Consider the following 16,216-nt stretch of genomic DNA (forward strand, 5'->3'; position numbering starts at 1 on the left):
ACTTGTTTCAAATCAATTGGTGGATTTCAAATCCTTTTTGAGTTCGAAACAATTGATAAAACAGTTTTAATTGTAAAATCTAATTGCTATTAAACTGATAATTCTGTTAATTAACAATATGTAACATTTGGTTGATTCTTCGGTGCTTTCATAATCTTGTGATCCACGTTATGTCATTGCTCTAATTAGATAATTAATCTAATTGGAATGCAACAATTCAACAAGAAAACTTTTTAATTAACTAAATTGTTCAAGTTTTTCTATTCGTTGAGATTTTAATTGTTACTAAAAATATACAAATTGTTTCATCACAAATTGTGTTTATTAAAATAGAAACATTTGGAAAATTTTTCCTCAGGAAAGTTTTGTGAATTGAATACAATTTAATTTTCTGCAAAAATTAATCTGATTCCAATTATCTAATCAGATGTTTGATTAACCAGAAATTTTCATCGTTGATTTGAATTTGGCGCTGCGAAAAAACCGAAACCGTTTTTATTTTTTTCAAACTTTGTTTTTGTTTTCAGTTTAAAAGAAAACAAATTTTTTTTCCTTAATTGTTGATCTTTTTCTCATTTTATTGATTTTTTCAAATTGATCGAAATGTTGACCTAATGTGAAGTGACCTTCGTTCTCTGTAGAATGTTACCCAAAATACCATTTGAAGAGCTGATCCATGCCTTGGAAGGAGCCGATTCCATATTCAAATCATGTCCCGATCTAATTAAATGTTACCTTCATCCTGCTCAAGTCGATCAAATTGAGAATCTTATCCGATTATGTGACCTTTACTCGACGATCAATAGGTTCATTGTGACTCATGAGAATGAGATTTGTCGCTATAAACGTTCCCTATTCAAAGGTATCAACGAGGCCTTGCGACTCTACAAAATGGATGTACGAAGTTTGGAAAATGAGCTTGATGATCCGTGTTTGTCTTTGACCGCGTTCAGTAAACTCAGAAGATTTATACCAATTCACCAAGATATTATACAGATTCTTGAAACATCGGAGAAAACCAACCCCATGGAAACTTTAGATTCAATTTACAAAAAGTGTTTCTCACCTCATCCATTTTCCCGGTTAATCTTTGAAAGAATGTACAAAATCGCTTCGAAACCTTTGTTTGATGATATTTGGTATTGGATGATTTATGGTCACTTAAGTGACCAAGGGAAGGGAAAATTTTTCATTGAATCAAATGATTCAGGATTAATTATTCTCTCAGGTTCACTGTTTCCATCATTTCTTAGTCAAAGTATTTGTAGTAAAATCTATTTCGCCGGTAAAGTTGTCAGAAGCTTCACCTGTAAAGGTAAATGTAACCGGTGATAAACAATTAAAACGGAAAATAATCATCTTTAATTTCTGATATTTAGGTGATTCTCTCTCTCAAATTTTTGACGATAAACGAGCTGAACTTTTGGAACAATATCAATCGATCATTGAAAAGCCTACTTTTGAGAAATTGGACTTCGAGCTTTTGATTGAGCAAATTCGAACGATTTGTGCCAAGGTAAGTGTTAGCAATATTAGTTCTATCTCTGAGAACTTATCATGGTGAAAATTTTCTCTCGATTCAACAGATTTCGATTGGACATGTTTTCGAGAAAGAAAATCTTCAAATGTACCTTAAATTGATCAAAGACTTTGTCTTAGCGGGAAATGAAGATTTGTTAGGATGTTTCATCAACAATTTATTCGTAACTTTACAAAAAAAACCAGCAAATCGACGCAAGTTGGAAAAAGGTAAAGATCCAAATTAGTAAATCAATTAAATTCTAATTGTTCTCTTTTCGTTGTTTACAGGAGTTATGCTTTCGCTTAGTAATACGCTGATGGACTTTTACAGTTCCGAAAGGCTGGAACGTGTTTCTAATTGTATTAGTATTAAACTGGCGGGAACAGTTGATTACAATAAATGGCCATCGACTATTATTGAATTTTCATTCCCAGAAACTGTCAAGTCCATCATTAGAAATGATCACCTAATCGGGTTTGTTGGTTTCGAATTTTTTTTCTAAATAATCAAATTAACCAAATTCTATTTTTCTCTTTGTAATAGATATAACAAAATTTTCAATTTCTGTGTAAATTTATATCGAGCTAAAGAAACTCTGACTGAAGGCTGGCGATCGCTAATCAAGAACAAAAATAAAAAACCGATCTATTGGTTTCTTCATCATCGATTGTTATTAATTATTGGACATTTATACTACTTTTATAAAGCAAGTTGAAACTATTCTTCATCAATTTCGTATTTTAATTGTTTCTTTACTCATCTACAAATAGGTAAATGTAATTGAAAGACTTTATTATGAATTTACTTGCGTTGTTGAATCTTGTCAGGATATTGAGATTCTTATTGAAACTCATCATCAATTTGTCGTTAAACTGGTCACACAATCGTTATTGGATATTGATGCAGTGAGTTGATTGAACAATTTATTAAACAAGAAGCTTGTTACTAATTATTTTCATGTCGATTGATTTAACAAACTCACTCTTAGGTTTCCATGACTTTGAATGATCTTTTCACATTCATTGGTAAAGCTTGTAATCAAATGGACGATAAACTGACCTTTAAAAATGTTGAAGATCTTGAAAAGGTATTGAATTAATTATATTTCCAACTACTATTACTTAACCACAATTAATTCAATTTTTTTCTTCCATTCTAACAGGAACTCAGCCAATTGTGCTCCAAATTGGATGGCTTATTTACAAGCCTTAAATCCTATTCCATTTGTCCAACTTTGTCACATCTTGTGATTCAAATTCATAAATGTTTAGGTTATCAATCAAGAAATTTTTGATTTAACCCAATGAAAAATATTCATATTTGATATTGTGATAGTTTTACTTTGTAATTTCATTGTAAATTTCCGATACACTTAACTTCAATAAAGTCTCACATTAAGTTTCGAGCCGAAAAAAATCAGCTCAAGTTAATGATTTAGAAGCAGTAATAAATTATTACTAATAATTGTGGTTCCTGCACACGAGGTTAATTTTTGCTTTCTCAATTTCTTTTATAATGGATTCTGCTAATATTTTATTTTCTGAGAATTTTATTGTAATTGATGATAATTGTGATAATGTTGTCGGTGAAAATGTCAACAGAATTCATTGTGAAGGTGAAATAACCAAAAGTGATCTTTTACTCGATGTTTTGTCTTCGGTGTTCAAAGTAACCAGCGGTCAAACTCTTGAAGTTTTGTTAGTTAAGGAAATACAAGATCCTGTTGTCGATTTCGCCGAAAATGGTGACCCTATTCCTCGAGTTGACCCATTGGACACTTCATCAATTCTACCCGAATACTCATCATACGAATATATTGTTCACGGAAAAATCTATGCAATAGAAAATAAGATGATTGGTACTGAGCCGATAATCGCAGTTCTTGCTTCGTTTGGTGGTTTATTGTTTCGTCTTCAATTACCATTAATTTACTCATCTAGTTGGGTAATTGACAATAATTTATTTCTCCTAATTAAACATCAGCTCTCGTTAATGCAACCACCGACTATTCATCAACCCGAGAAAAAGGTCAAAAAGGAAATCAAAGTTAAGATGGAACCCGATTCATCATGAAATTCACCGATAAACTAACATCTACAGTTGATTGTATTTCGTTATTTATTTGATCAAATTAATTGTAACTTTTATTCTGACAATCAATTAAAGTCTCACGTTTCAACTAATCATTAATTGCCAATTATTGGTGTTTTTTCATAACATTAAAACATGTGCTTTTGAAGAAAGAGAGAGAGTTTATTCTGCGAGTTAATTTTTGATTCAATTCATTGAATACTCCGATTGTAATCATATTTACTACAATGACAATATACTGACAATATATTAAAAAAGTAGATGTTGAGAAAATTAATTATCAAAAACTGTAACAACTGATTCTGAAGATGAAAATATTACATTAAGCAATTAATAAAGTTTGTGTTGTCTTTGAAACAGATTTACTGTTTTGGCGAAAGATGATCAAGGAGCCAGAGAAGACAATTCATCTCAACGTCTAAACCATGAGATGTTTTGCCAATACTGTGATTGTCTTCATATACAAGGCACTTTGTGGCCACTCCACGGGCTTTTAGTCCATAGTAATAAGCTAAACCTTGGCACATAGCAACTCGTTTATCTTTGGTACCAAGGACCATTAGGACTGGCGTTTTGACTTTATCGATGTGGACAATTGGAGATCTGAGCATAAGATTTGACAAAAGATCTGATGAAGGTAAAGTGGTCAGTGGGTAAGATTCCAGTGAGCCAACACCTTCAACTAAATGCCAATCAGGGATATCTGATGTTGAGAAACCGGCGGCAAGATCAGTAACGGGATTGAGGGGACAACAAGCACGAAAACCAAATTCGCTATGTTGACCAATCAAATGTGTAACCAAGAAACCACCATGACTACCACCATATAAACAGACTTGATTTTTATCGACTTCTTTCCGATCAATGTAATAATTTAAGGCTTCCATACAATCGGCAACGTCTAATTCACCAACTTTACCACATAAAATTTTATCGTGAGCTGAATTTATTCCTACAGATCCTCTGTAATTAACCAAAATCACTTTGAATCCAACCTCAGCCATAATTGCAACTCTTGGCATGTAAGTGGCAACGAATGAGCTATGGGGTCCACCATGAGGAATTAATATAGTCGGGGTGGGTTTGCCGAAAGATTCTTTGGGTCCGATGAGAATACAAGTGATTAATTGTTGGCCATTAGTTGAATCGCTTTTCAATATCTTGTCACATCTGAAGTCAATTTCATCTCGTCTCACCACCAAATCGGGATCGACTGATGTTAATTGGGTTATTTGATTGTTCTTCAATTTACCAATCTTTATATTAGATCCCATATTCGGTTGAGTTAAATTGAGAACAATTATATCATCACGAAAATCTAAAATGGAAACTACTTGACCCCCTTCGACTGGAATGAGTTGTCTTTGACCATTTTCTGCATCAACCAAGAAAATATGAGCTCGATAAACAAGTTCTGGGTTGACGATTATTTTCTTATCATCTGATGTCCAACACCTTTTAGGTAAATAAAGGGAATAAAATGTTTCGAAAGTCGTTGGTGCATCGGGTTCATTAAGTTGTGAACTTCCGACATCGATCAGAGTTTTGACTTGTCCATCTTTCAAATTGAGAAGGGTCAATGATGATGCACCAAAATGTGGACCTGAAGATGGATTGACCAAGAAAACAATCTTGCTTGAATCATTACTGACTCGAGGGCTTCTTACTGATTGATCAAAGTTTCCGCCGAAAATGATGACAGGATCTGATTCGGGATCACGTAAGTCACATTTGTAGAGACATGATTTTCTAATTGGACAGAAAATGAGACCTAATCGACGAGGTTCCTCTTTTATCCCGACGAATCCAATAGTTTTATTGTCGATCCAGAAACCTTCGCTGCAAGATACATCGGGTATGTCAATGGTCCGTATCTTGTAATCATCGTTAAGATCAACTATATAGACCATCGGATGACAAGTTCCCTCGAGTTGTTCACCCCAATCCTCCTTGATTAGATATTCATCACCTTGACCGGTGGTTTTCACATCTTCACCTTCACTTATTTCCTTGTCGCCATTTTTATCATCACTTTTTTTCTTATCACCGAAAAATCCACTTGTTGTTTTAAATTTTTCAGCGATAAACATCAATTTAGCTCCATCACGAGACCATTTTGGAGAACCAAATGTCTCAAACAAATGAATTGTACCAAAACTCTTATCTTTTCCTCCATCCAAAGTCTTGAGTAGACCTTTTTTTGACCAAAATTCGATGACTTGACCACTTTTCCCATCTTTGCTGGTGTCACGGACAATCGCTGTCAATTTACCATCGAAAGTTGAAATGCGACAAAGTTCACTTGCCACACCTTGACCACTAGAAACATGAGTAATAGAATTGACCAGATCGTCACCTTGCAGATTAACAATATAATCAGAAAAAAATTGTTTCTTTTCAACAGAAATCAAATCAACTTGACTATAGTTTACTCTTAAATTGTAGTTTATTGATGAAGATCCAATAGGAAGTAACGAAGCTGATACAGCATTTCCAGTTGAACCATATTTTGTGAAGATGTTGATCAAATTGTCAATCACCACCGAATTAGATGAAGGCAAACCTTTAATTTCTCGACACAAGTTGATTAAACGGGAAGACATGATGAAAAAGAATCAAACAATGACAAAGAAAGTCTACAGCGTAATTGAAGACAATTACTAATCCAATCAGTGGGTCTTTCAGATAACCCAAATGACTAACTATGTAACTTTAAACCAACAATCAAGAACAAAGAGCAATAAGATTTAAATTACTCTTTGATCAAGAACCAGAAATCTAACCATAAACAGAGAAAATGAGCCGCGATTTTCAAAGCCACAACTTGAGGCGAATGTCTGATTGTGTCCATTTGATAGAAAAAGCATCTTCGATCAGAATCAATAGATTAATGGACTTTTAAAGTTCCAACATATTTCAATTGAACACTTGATTATAATGAATAAAATACTAAACAATTTATCATTAAACAAGAAGCACAATTGTTATTAACATTTCTTTCATGTCAATTTATTCAATCAACCAATTGATTTAACAAACTCACTTTTAGGTTTCCATGACTTTACATCATCTTTTCACGATCATGAGAGCTCAAAGCTTGTGTTTATTATGGAAATTTCATCGTTAATCACTTAGTCTTATCACTCAATCGTTAATAAAGTTAAAATAAATTCTAAAATTAATGAAATGATTATTGTAACAATTAATTTCTGTTTTAATTGAAAGACAAAAAGAGAAGAAAATGAGATCGATTATCGATTAATCGATAGAGGGAACGAGCTGTCAGGCTGACAAGTTGGAAGGGAAAATAACAAGAGCCTTGTTGGAAAAGACATTTTGTTTTCTTTCATTTTGATTATTGTGACAATTAATTAATTACTTTTCATTTTATTTTTTCTTTTCTCTTTGTTACATTCTTAAACTATGTTAAAAGGTAAGAGAGGAAGAGGAGCTCGAACAGCTCCTACTCGAGGAAGCACCAGAAATAAAAAGACTAAAGATGTTCAACCAATTCAACGGGTAAGTTATACGCGGGGTTTTGTATTTATGTGTTTCTTTTTAGATGTCTCACTTTTTTCTTTCACAATGATTGTCTAATTTTTTCTTTTCATTATTCATTTTATTCCATCATATTAGGAAATTGAAGAAAATAAAAAGTCTCTGATTGAAGAGAAAAAAATGGAAACGATAGTTGAACCTGTTTCAATTGGTAGAAGTAAATTTTTTGAATCTCGAGAGCAAACACAAATTCATGCACCAATCTCTGCACCTTCACCTCCACCACCATCACCACCTAAACCAGAACGAATGGAAACAAGTTCAACCATTGCATATCATAGTAATAGTGATACTGAAGAAGAATCTGGGGATGAAAGTACGAATTACTATGATGCAGTTGATGGTAAGAATCATTAATTTCCTCAATCTAATTCATGTACTAGTCTCTAAATAAGCATAAAATTGAAATGCCGCTTAGTCATCAAAGAGATTGACATTGTTAGTCATCAAGTCTGTTCTCACATGTTTTCTGTGTTTCATCTGATACTTACCTGAAGTTTAGTCTCCCCAAATTTATGCATTACTCTTACCATGATGTTGATTTCGTTCAGAGTCAATACCTTTTTATTTATTATCTCATGTTACTGGTTCAAAATTTTACATTCAAATGAATTGAAATACATTTTTTCTTTTCTTTTTAGTTGTGGCACAAGAAACTGAAAACAGAGAGATCAGAGAAGAATGTCACAAATTTTTTTCTAGTCTAGATTTTATCATGGAACCAGATATTATTAGTCAATTGAAAAGATATTTCCAAGCCGGTGGTAGTCCAGAAGAGGTTGTGACCCTTTTATCTGGAAATTACCATGGAATAGCTCAAACAGTGAACCTTTTAGCCGAATGGTTGATTATGACTGGTATGAAAATAGCAGAAGTTCAGTCACTAGTTGAAGATCATCTTAAACAAATGATTATGAAACGATTCGATCCCAAAAAAGCTGATTCCATTTTCGCCGATGAGGCCATCAAAACACCTATTTGGTTGACGGAGATGATCGAACATCCAACATGGCGTTCACTTATTTATCGTTTAGCCGAAGATTATCCCGACTGTCTTATGCTGACTTTTACCATTAAATTGATCTCAGACGCCGGTTTTCAGGGTGAAATCACAAGTATATCAACAGCTTCACAGCAATTGGAAGTGTTTGCCCGGATTTTGAAGACATCAGTAAACAATTTCCTCGACGGAAGTGAAGATTATATGAAAAAACATATCGATGAATTTACTAAGATGGTTTGTCACAGTGAACACACTTTTCTCTACAGTTGTGCCATTTTGCATGTTTTATCTCAAGAAAACAAAGGAGGTACAATAATCAAAAGACTTTTACAAGAAGTGACCCAAAGAGCATCTAAAGATGGACACAATGCAACCCCAGTTCTTGTTGCCTTAAATGGAGCTTGGGCTCACCTCAGAGTAACACAAGCTTTGGCAGCCATGTTAAGTAAAAACAATCTTAATCCAGCTGATATAACTGTATTAGCCAAAGCATATCAGGCACCTGATCCACCGCCGGTTGATCTTCTTCGTATACCACAGTTTCTTGATCTCCTTTTGACCATCATATTTAGACCAACATCGAAAATAAATCCTGAACACAAGCCTAAATACATTTATCTATTAGCTTATGCAACAAGTGTTCACGAGACATGGAAAAAAAGTGTTCGTAAGAATATTAACCGGGAAGAATTAAAGGCCACCAATCAAGCAATCGAAAAAGTGAACATAATTAGTAACGAAAAGAAAGGATCGTCCGAATTACTTCCAGAACTCAATACACTTTATCAATGTATTAGATTTCCTGTTGTCGCTCTTGGTATCATTGAATGGGTAAAGTACTTGGTCAGTGATCGAAGTTATTTTCAGTTGTCCACCGAACACACACCTTTACACTTGGCTCTTCTTGATGAAGTTGCCACTTGTCACAACACATTACACAACAAAGTATTAGATCTTTTGATTCATCTCTTTGAATCTCCACATGACGAGTTAGATGTTTTGGTTCAATTGGAGGTGAAAAAGATGCTCATCGACCGTATGGTTCACGTTTTAAGTCGAGGTTGTGTTGTACCTGTTGTAAATTATATGAAATCTTTATGGCAGAAACAGGCTGCTGATGTATCTCTCATACGATATTTTGTCACCGAAGTTCTTGATGTAATTAGTCCTCCATATACTCCAGACTTTGTTCAAATATTTTTACCACTGGTTGAAAATGAAGAGATTACCGGTAACATGAGGAAAGAACATGAAAGTACTTTGGTCTCACAATTTATCACCGAAACAGGAGGAACATGATGAAATCCTCTTTCCAACCAAAATATTCAATTTAGCAAAAGTGTCTTTTAATCAACTGTATCAAATCTCATCCCGGTGCAATTCATCAAAAAAAAAAATCATCGAAAATCGTGACTCAAGAACATAAACAAAACTCATCCTGAGAAAATTCATTGTTCTTGAGGATCGAAAGGTTTCCTGAATTTGGATTGAATAAAGATCCTGGGTACCGATAGACCTTCTTTTTTGTTGACAGTTTCTTTTCGTACAAATTCATTAGAAATTAATTCGAACCCACTTTTTGTGAAAATGTCCAACACTTTCTCTGCAAAAGCGAAAAACATTATTTTTAAATCTATACAAATCAATATTTTTTCTGTACATTTTTCTCACTCGACTGATTTTTGTTGTAATAGTTTCAATCAAGAAATTTAAATCCAAGACGCTGAATAATCAAATTAAGGTAAACAAATTGTTCAAGTCAACTCACTTTTTGTGAAATAAAAAGCTCTTGTACCATCTTGTCTAACGTAAAAGTAATCACTTATTTTGTGACCATCAGCGAAACGGATCATCGCATGATCGAAAACACCATAATCACGGAACAAAACAATTCCACCAGGACTAAGAGCCTGAAGAAAGTATTTAAGTGAAAATTAATTGAATGTTGATAAAAGTTTCTCATTGGAAAAATACCTTGAAGATGTTATCAACAGCAGAATCCATGTTGTCAGGAGAAATAGCTGACAGAACGAAAACCAAACTAATTAGATCAATTTTTCCAAGAAAATTCATTCTCTCAATTTCACCAAGAAAAACTGATTCATTTGTAATATCGGCGACAAAAGCTTTACATTTACTCTCATCGTAAAGTGGATTAGTTTTAAGTAAATCAACTGCAATCGGGGAGAAATCACAAGCAAGAAAAAAGAAATTATATCCACTTTTAATCAGTGGAAAAACAAAATTTCCAACACCACATCCAACCTCAAGAAGAACTTTATTGTTGATTGATTGGTCAGCCATCGTATTGGAATCAATTTGTTTCTCCGTAATTAGCTCAACAAACTCTCGTGTAGTCCAATGTCGATCCTTAAAGAAATGATCTCTATTCCGTTTATAGAAAAGGTCCCAATTCTTTTTAGCCTCACGTTCCAATTTGGCCCGATGGAAATTAGATATACATTGATCACCCGCTATTTTCTCAATTTCTGACTCACTTAATTCTCTGGGAACATTTTCCTCTAGTAAAATTTGTCTAATCGACTCCATTGATCAAGTTGACAACAAAAAACGAATAACCAAATTAGCCAAATGAAAATCCAACGACGAAATTAATTCCAATAAATCACAGTAAAACTGTGACAACAAAAGTAAATCAAACTGGATCAATGAATAATAAACAATTTAGAGAAAGACAATTAGTGACACGAATCAAGATTAATCAATGAAAAGAAATTAAATTGAAACCTCTTCCATCGAGAAAGATACTTAAACATATGGAGAATCAAAAAAGACAACGAGTTAACTTGTTCACTAAACCGGTAGATTTAAATGATTGAGATTAATTCTTTTACAAAACCAGAATTCAGGGAAGAAGCAAATTCTAGAATTAGTTGAATCACTAATAAAAATGGAATCAATGAACAGTATCAGGAAGAGAGAAAAAAAAATCAAAACAATCTATTCACTTGTATTTCATATTCTTTTCTGTATTTTGATAACAAATAAAAGAATTTTTTTCTTTACTTCCATTTCAATAATCCCTCTTCTCTTCAACAACAATTCAAATTCCCTTAATTCGGTGTTAAAACAACATGATTAACCTTGATTAAGAAAGAATAGTTGACGTTGAATTGGACAAAAAGAAGGTGGAAATTCATATTTACCTGAATACGTTGGACCGACGGATGAATCACTTTAGAATTTTTCTTTTCTACCAAAACCATTGACCGATTTTAGAGAAGAAAAAAAGCCGAACAATTGTTCTATTCTCCAATGGAAACAAATTGTTATTCTTTGATACCTTAGTTTTAATTGATTACCCTTTTAAAAGAATTTAATTACTTTTGTTAATTATTACAATTTTTTTTTCTTTTAAAAGTGAGTGTTTATAAATCGCCATGGTTACCACCAGAAAGGTAAACTTACCATATGATTGTCTTTTTATTTTCTCTCATTTTTTTCTTACTTCTTTCTACTTAATTGTCACCCGATTTTTGGATTGAATTTTTACTAATTTACTAATCACAATCATTTTTCAGCAACGTAAATCTGTACGACATCATCCTTATGATCCAAACCAAAGTGACATTGTCAACATGAGTGAAACAAGTGCTGGAGATGAAGTTAAACAAGAAAAAGACAAAGCGCAAATTTTAGCGGAAGGATTTAAATTGTAAGTTAATTAATCCATTTTAACCTTTGCTTGTTTGTATTGTTAATCTATTAGTGTTAATTGCTTCTCTTTTTTCTTAATTTTCTCCCTTTCTTTAGGTATAAAATTAGCTTGAGAGATCCTGAGAGTAAACGTATTCTCTGGTCAACCAAAGAAGACATTACAAAGAGCAAAGAGGAATTCAAAGGTATAATTAACTATTAATTTGAATAGAAAAATAATATCAATGGTCATTAATTATTAATTTCTTTCTTTTAGTTACCTTGACAAAGGATGTTTACGATCGGACCAATGATCTATTGATGGAAATTGTTTTCTCTTCAGCCGAACCGATGGAAAATTTTAATCTAAAGAAGCGAATCCTTTTCAAGAATAAATGTCTTGAGGGTTAGTTGATTTCTCTAGAAAAATTTAAAGACAATTAAATGATCAACCTTTAGATCATTAAGATTTAATTTCAACATTAATGATTCTTTTAAATTTTCATCTCTAGAATGGTTCCTTGAATTCGGAGAGGTCAAAGAGAAATCGGCTTACACTTGGCAAGTTGTTTTATCCTCTTCTCCAAATGTTACCAATATGCCTTTCGAAGCCCTCAGGTTAGCATTTCATATAATCGACCTTGACATTGACCGTAAATTCAATTAAATCAACATTTCTAACATAATTAATCTTTTTCTTTACCTGTCTAGTGGACTCACGACCATTGAAACAAAATTCTTTGACCAAGATGTCGAGTTTCATTCTGGTACAATGAAAATTTTTTACGAAGAAATATCATCAGAGTGACAACAATTTATTTTCTACTTTTGATGAAAAGCTTTAAACAAAATCGATGACATTAGCTGCCATTATTAAAATGAATTGTCCATTTTAGAAAAACAATAATTAATTGTTCTATGTCAACAATAAAAAAGGACCGTATTCAATTTTTTTATACCAATACAACAATCAACAATAAATCAACAATTACACCATCACAATAATATTATTAGAATCACTGATTATTTATCGGATTCAAGGGTACAAATCAAATGACACAACTCATGATAACTAAAGTTAACGATTTATAAAAAAGCACTTAATAAGATTATCATTAAGTACATTCGTGAGACAATTAAAACAAATCACTTGACAAAATTTTCACAACAAATGAAAATAAAAAGGAAACATTTTCAATCTTTTCCATCAACCATCAGATTGACCATAACATAGAGATGAAAACAAACAATGAAAATTAACCAAATTACCAAATGATTGAAGATAAACAATTTAAATTATCACATTAAACAAATCGAAACTCGTTACTATGGTCACTAATTTATTCATATGCGTTTAAGCAAATGCTTTGTCAATGGATCCAAATGTTAGATGTCAGTTCACTTCTTGCTCTCAATCTCTTTGTTTACATAATTTGTTTTCTTCATTCTTCTAATTAATTCCAATATTTTGTGTCAATTTCATTGAATTAATGTCTATTCTTGTATAATGTCCACTCTCACCGGTCATTATTGATAAAATAATGCAAGTTAATAATCTAAATCCTGTTAACAGTAACAGTATTGGAAACAATAATAGTCAATGTAATACAAACAAACCAATCAAATGTGTAGTTGTTGGTGATGGTACAGTCGGTAAAACTTGTCTTCTAATCAGTTACACTACGGAGGAATTTCCTGGTGAATATGTTCCCACCGTGTAAGTAGCAATTGTTAAATTGTCTTTATCCCAACAATTAATCATAACCTTGTCAATAGAATTTGTGACTGAAAACAAACCTGCAAGAAGAAAAAAAAATCCCATCAGTTTATCCCTTACATTTATTATTTTGTCTCAAGTGTGAATATCAACCTTTCATTTATTTATACACACAATTAACTCAAATTGTCTTTAAATAGTTTTACCTGACAAAATAATTACCTGGTTATAAATAAATCTCATCATGTGGTTTCCTATTTCTGTTTAAAAACAAAACGAAAATGTTGTTTCCCTGTTTTGTTTACTAGAATTTTGATTGTCCGTTGCATTAATTTATTTTATTTTCTATTTATTTTCACTTTTAGATTTGACAATTATTCGGCATCTTTGATATTTGAAGGAATGACCATTACCCTTGGACTATGGGACACCGCTGGACAAGAAGATTATGATCGACTTCGACCCTTAAGTTATCCACAAACCGATGTTTTTATTATTTGCTATTCTGTTGTGTCACCATCTTCATTTGACAATATTCTCACCAAATGGTATCCAGAGATTAGACATCATTGTCCAGATACACCGATTCTCTTGGTTGGTACCAAGATTGACCTAAGAGAAGACAATGAGACACTTAACTATTTAAGCTCCCAAGGATTGGCACCGATTAAACGTGAACAAGGTACCAAAATGGCGTCCAAAATTCGAGCTTGCAAATACCTTGAATGTTCAGCATTAACCCAACGAGGTGTTAAACAAGTATTCGATGAAGCAGTTCGATCAGTTCTAAAGCCTTTAGCTTCTCATCCCTATCACAATAACAAGAAATTGTGTAATATTATGTGATCTCTAATCCAATTAGCTAATCTGGATTTCTCTCTTAATCATCATCAACACCACAAATTAAGGAAACCAATGTTGCCACAATCTTAGCAAAATCAATCTAATTAACCATAATCATCAATATTTTATCCTTGTCTCCTTTACAAGTTTAACTTTCTTATTCTCCCTGAATGTTACACCTTAATAATTGTGTACTACTCTTGTCAATGGTAGTAAATCATTTATCCATTAATATGATATATTTAAAGGATAATTGTTTACACACCGAAAACCACACAACAACAAAAGCCATAATTACCTTCGTCTTTTAATTTATATTTAACTTTTGTCAGAGGAAATGAATTGAAAAGGAAAAGAAAAGAAAAACATTCTAAATAATTGAATTATTTTCTTTTTCTTAAAAATTTTTCCAAATTTTCGATCATAAATTTACCTTTTAATCGATTCTATTTGTATTACACTCGACCAACAAATTGTAATTGTAAATTGTTAGCAATTAGTTTAATCTTTTCCTCTCTTCGAACCACTTTCTGTACTTTTGGATCCAAACAAATCCACACTCACAAACAACACAAACATAAACATATAAATACTCATACATACAATCCCAAAAGCCCCTCAACTAATTTCAAAAGTAACAAAAACTCGATAAAATTAACCATGATTACTATTAAATGGAAATCTAATTAAAACGATAAAATAATCAAGGTAAAAATCGGAATCTTTTCCAATTCAGAAGGTGGAGATTCATTTCTGCGCATGCGCAGTCGGTTTTCTTCATTTTTGTTGATAAACAAAACTGATAAATGCCACTTTGGCAACAGCAATCATTCAGTGATTCTAATTGTTTTTTTGTTCATCATTTGATTACAACAATCAAGGTAAATCAGATTAAGTTTGGTTAATCTTTAACTCGTAATTTTCCTTTGTTTTATACTCTGTTAAATTTATTCTTTTTGTTGTGTTTGCTCGTTTTGTGTGTCAACTGTAAAGGTAACTCATCATGTCATCAGGGGAAATTAAAATTTATCGTCTTGCTGAAGTTGAACAACATAAAGATAGATCATCAACTTGGATTGTAATTAACAACAGTGTTTATGATGTTACATCTTTCCTTGAAGAGGTAATTGTTAATTTCATCCTCATTCTGCCCTTGCCCATTCAAATTGAATCCAAATTTTTCCAAATTCTCTCAACAGCTTTTTCCCTCTTTCTAATTAGTTGATTAGAATTTGAAAAGCAATCTTATTTGGTTTCAATTTCTCTTTCTTCCTCTTTCTCTTTGCATTTCTTTCTTACATTTTCTAATTCTCTTTTTTATATTCTTTTTTTCTTCCTCATGTGTATTGTCTATCTCATCTATTCAGCATCCTGGTGGTGAAGAAGTTCTCCTTGAGAAAGCTGGTGGAGATTCAACCGAAGACTTTGAAGATGTCGGCCATTCAACAGATGCAAGAGAATTGATGGAAAAATACAAGATTGGTGAACTTCATGAAGAAGATCGATTCGCCGAGAAATCAAAAGAAAAAACAACTACAGAAGAATCCAAATCAAGTTGCAGTATTTTCTAAACTCACAACTCATACTCTCTCCCTCTCTCCCTTACCTGTAGATGCATCTTACCTGAAATCGGCTGGTTATTGCTTATAAATATATAAATATGTTTGTGAAACTTTCCTCATAAACATTATACATACAAATAAATCCTAATGTAATTGACAACGAGGTAAAGAAAAAAAAATTCTGAGTTGAATCAGAACAGAAAAAAAAATGAATAATAAAACTGAACTTATATCCACTTTGTTAATTCTCATGAGCAGTAAGA

The 16,216-nt window shown here is 32.4% G+C and overlaps 7 protein-coding genes across 8 annotated transcripts; 5 read left to right on the forward strand and 2 right to left on the reverse strand.

Moving 5' to 3' along the window:
- The first annotated feature begins 515 nt into the window (after positions 1-515).
- LOC128386884 (gamma-tubulin complex component 4-like) lies at positions 516-3,708 on the forward strand. The gene is made up of 8 exons (XM_053345993.1): positions 516-1,315; positions 1,380-1,516; positions 1,587-1,749; positions 1,810-1,996; positions 2,066-2,228; positions 2,293-2,427; positions 2,511-2,609; positions 2,685-3,708. Exons 1-8 carry the CDS (start codon positions 643-645, stop codon positions 2,814-2,816), a joined length of 1,689 nt encoding a protein of 562 aa, XP_053201968.1. The 5' UTR covers positions 516-642; the 3' UTR covers positions 2,817-3,708.
- A 79-nt stretch (positions 3,709-3,787) lies between these two features.
- On the reverse strand, positions 3,788-6,662 carry LOC128386880 (acylamino-acid-releasing enzyme-like). Its single transcript, XM_053345988.1, has one exon. The coding sequence runs from the start codon at positions 6,214-6,216 to the stop codon at positions 3,976-3,978; it is 2,241 nt and encodes a 746-aa protein (XP_053201963.1). The 5' UTR covers positions 6,217-6,662; the 3' UTR covers positions 3,788-3,975.
- Positions 6,663-6,896: 234 nt separating this feature from the next.
- LOC128386882 (negative elongation factor D-like) lies at positions 6,897-9,687 on the forward strand. Its single transcript, XM_053345991.1, has 3 exons — positions 6,897-7,132; positions 7,250-7,514; positions 7,813-9,687. Exons 1-3 carry the CDS (start codon positions 7,037-7,039, stop codon positions 9,471-9,473), a joined length of 2,022 nt encoding a protein of 673 aa, XP_053201966.1. The 5' UTR covers positions 6,897-7,036; the 3' UTR covers positions 9,474-9,687.
- On the reverse strand, positions 9,621-11,477 carry LOC128386887 (tRNA N(3)-methylcytidine methyltransferase METTL6-like). 2 transcript variants are annotated; one of them, XM_053345996.1, is made up of 4 exons: positions 11,342-11,477; positions 10,149-10,835; positions 9,943-10,084; positions 9,621-9,777 (listed from the first exon to the last, which is right to left on the reverse strand). In XM_053345996.1, exons 2-4 carry the CDS (start codon positions 10,722-10,724, stop codon positions 9,623-9,625), a joined length of 873 nt encoding a protein of 290 aa, XP_053201971.1. In that variant the 5' UTR covers positions 10,725-10,835; positions 11,342-11,477; the 3' UTR covers positions 9,621-9,622. The 2 variants fall into 2 exon arrangements, with proteins under 2 accessions (XP_053201971.1, XP_053201972.1); XM_053345997.1 differs by having other exon boundaries at positions 10,149-10,811; positions 11,342-11,470.
- LOC128386890 (retinal rod rhodopsin-sensitive cGMP 3',5'-cyclic phosphodiesterase subunit delta-like) lies at positions 11,452-12,943 on the forward strand. Its single transcript, XM_053345999.1, has 6 exons — positions 11,452-11,593; positions 11,717-11,850; positions 11,949-12,037; positions 12,109-12,237; positions 12,344-12,449; positions 12,543-12,943. Exons 1-6 carry the CDS (start codon positions 11,576-11,578, stop codon positions 12,637-12,639), a joined length of 573 nt encoding a protein of 190 aa, XP_053201974.1. The 5' UTR covers positions 11,452-11,575; the 3' UTR covers positions 12,640-12,943.
- Positions 12,944-13,118: 175 nt separating this feature from the next.
- On the forward strand, positions 13,119-14,996 carry LOC128386889 (ras-related protein Rac1-like). Its single transcript, XM_053345998.1, has 2 exons — positions 13,119-13,548; positions 13,914-14,996. The coding sequence occupies exons 1-2, from the start codon at positions 13,373-13,375 to the stop codon at positions 14,392-14,394; spliced, it is 657 nt and encodes a 218-aa protein (XP_053201973.1). The 5' UTR covers positions 13,119-13,372; the 3' UTR covers positions 14,395-14,996.
- Positions 14,997-15,203: 207 nt separating this feature from the next.
- On the forward strand, positions 15,204-16,198 carry LOC128386892 (cytochrome b5-like). The gene is made up of 2 exons (XM_053346002.1): positions 15,204-15,514; positions 15,759-16,198. Exons 1-2 carry the CDS (start codon positions 15,395-15,397, stop codon positions 15,960-15,962), a joined length of 324 nt encoding a protein of 107 aa, XP_053201977.1. The 5' UTR covers positions 15,204-15,394; the 3' UTR covers positions 15,963-16,198.
- Positions 16,199-16,216: the final 18 nt, after the last annotated feature.

Source organism: Panonychus citri, unplaced genomic scaffold, assembly GCF_014898815.1.
Source record: "Panonychus citri isolate SS breed McGregor unplaced genomic scaffold, ASM1489881v1 Contig00077, whole genome shotgun sequence".
Classification (NCBI taxonomy): domain Eukaryota; kingdom Metazoa; phylum Arthropoda; class Arachnida; order Trombidiformes; family Tetranychidae; genus Panonychus; species Panonychus citri.

What these genes read in the sequence shown, in the direction of transcription:
- LOC128386882 (XM_053345991.1), top strand. Translation starts at nt 7,037, where the DNA reads ATGTTAAAAGGTAAGAGAGGAAGAGGAGCTCGAACAGCTCCTACTCGA. An exon ending in ATGTTCAACCAATTCAACGG is followed by an intron (nt 7,133 to 7,249) that starts GTAAGTTATACG and finishes CCATCATATTAG; the next exon opens with GAAATTGAAGAAAATAAAAA. An exon ending in TTACTATGATGCAGTTGATG is followed by an intron (nt 7,515 to 7,812) that starts GTAAGAATCATT and finishes TTTTCTTTTTAG; the next exon opens with TTGTGGCACAAGAAACTGAA.
- LOC128386889 (XM_053345998.1), top strand. Translation starts at nt 13,373, where the DNA reads ATGCAAGTTAATAATCTAAATCCTGTTAACAGTAACAGTATTGGAAAC. An exon ending in GGTGAATATGTTCCCACCGT is followed by an intron (nt 13,549 to 13,913) that starts GTAAGTAGCAAT and finishes TTTCACTTTTAG; the next exon opens with ATTTGACAATTATTCGGCAT.
- LOC128386884 (XM_053345993.1), top strand. Translation starts at nt 643, where the DNA reads ATGTTACCCAAAATACCATTTGAAGAGCTGATCCATGCCTTGGAAGGA. An exon ending in AGAAATGATCACCTAATCGG is followed by an intron (nt 1,997 to 2,065) that starts GTTTGTTGGTTT and finishes TCTTTGTAATAG; the next exon opens with ATATAACAAAATTTTCAATT. An exon ending in CGTTATTGGATATTGATGCA is followed by an intron (nt 2,428 to 2,510) that starts GTGAGTTGATTG and finishes ACTCACTCTTAG; the next exon opens with GTTTCCATGACTTTGAATGA.
- LOC128386887 (XM_053345996.1), bottom strand. Translation starts at nt 10,724, where the DNA reads ATGGAGTCGATTAGACAAATTTTACTAGAGGAAAATGTTCCCAGAGAA. An exon ending in CTGTTGATAACATCTTCAAG is followed by an intron (nt 10,085 to 10,148) that starts GTATTTTTCCAA and finishes TACTTTCTTCAG; the next exon opens with GCTCTTAGTCCTGGTGGAAT. An exon ending in AGCTTTTTATTTCACAAAAA is followed by an intron (nt 9,778 to 9,942) that starts GTGAGTTGACTT and finishes TCGCTTTTGCAG; the next exon opens with AGAAAGTGTTGGACATTTTC.
- LOC128386880 (XM_053345988.1), bottom strand. Translation starts at nt 6,216, where the DNA reads ATGTCTTCCCGTTTAATCAACTTGTGTCGAGAAATTAAAGGTTTGCCT.
- LOC128386890 (XM_053345999.1), top strand. An exon ending in CAAGAATAAATGTCTTGAGG is followed by an intron (nt 12,238 to 12,343) that starts GTTAGTTGATTT and finishes TTTCATCTCTAG; the next exon opens with AATGGTTCCTTGAATTCGGA. An exon ending in ATGCCTTTCGAAGCCCTCAG is followed by an intron (nt 12,450 to 12,542) that starts GTTAGCATTTCA and finishes TTACCTGTCTAG; the next exon opens with TGGACTCACGACCATTGAAA.
- LOC128386892 (XM_053346002.1), top strand. Translation starts at nt 15,395, where the DNA reads ATGTCATCAGGGGAAATTAAAATTTATCGTCTTGCTGAAGTTGAACAA. An exon ending in TTACATCTTTCCTTGAAGAG is followed by an intron (nt 15,515 to 15,758) that starts GTAATTGTTAAT and finishes TCATCTATTCAG; the next exon opens with CATCCTGGTGGTGAAGAAGT.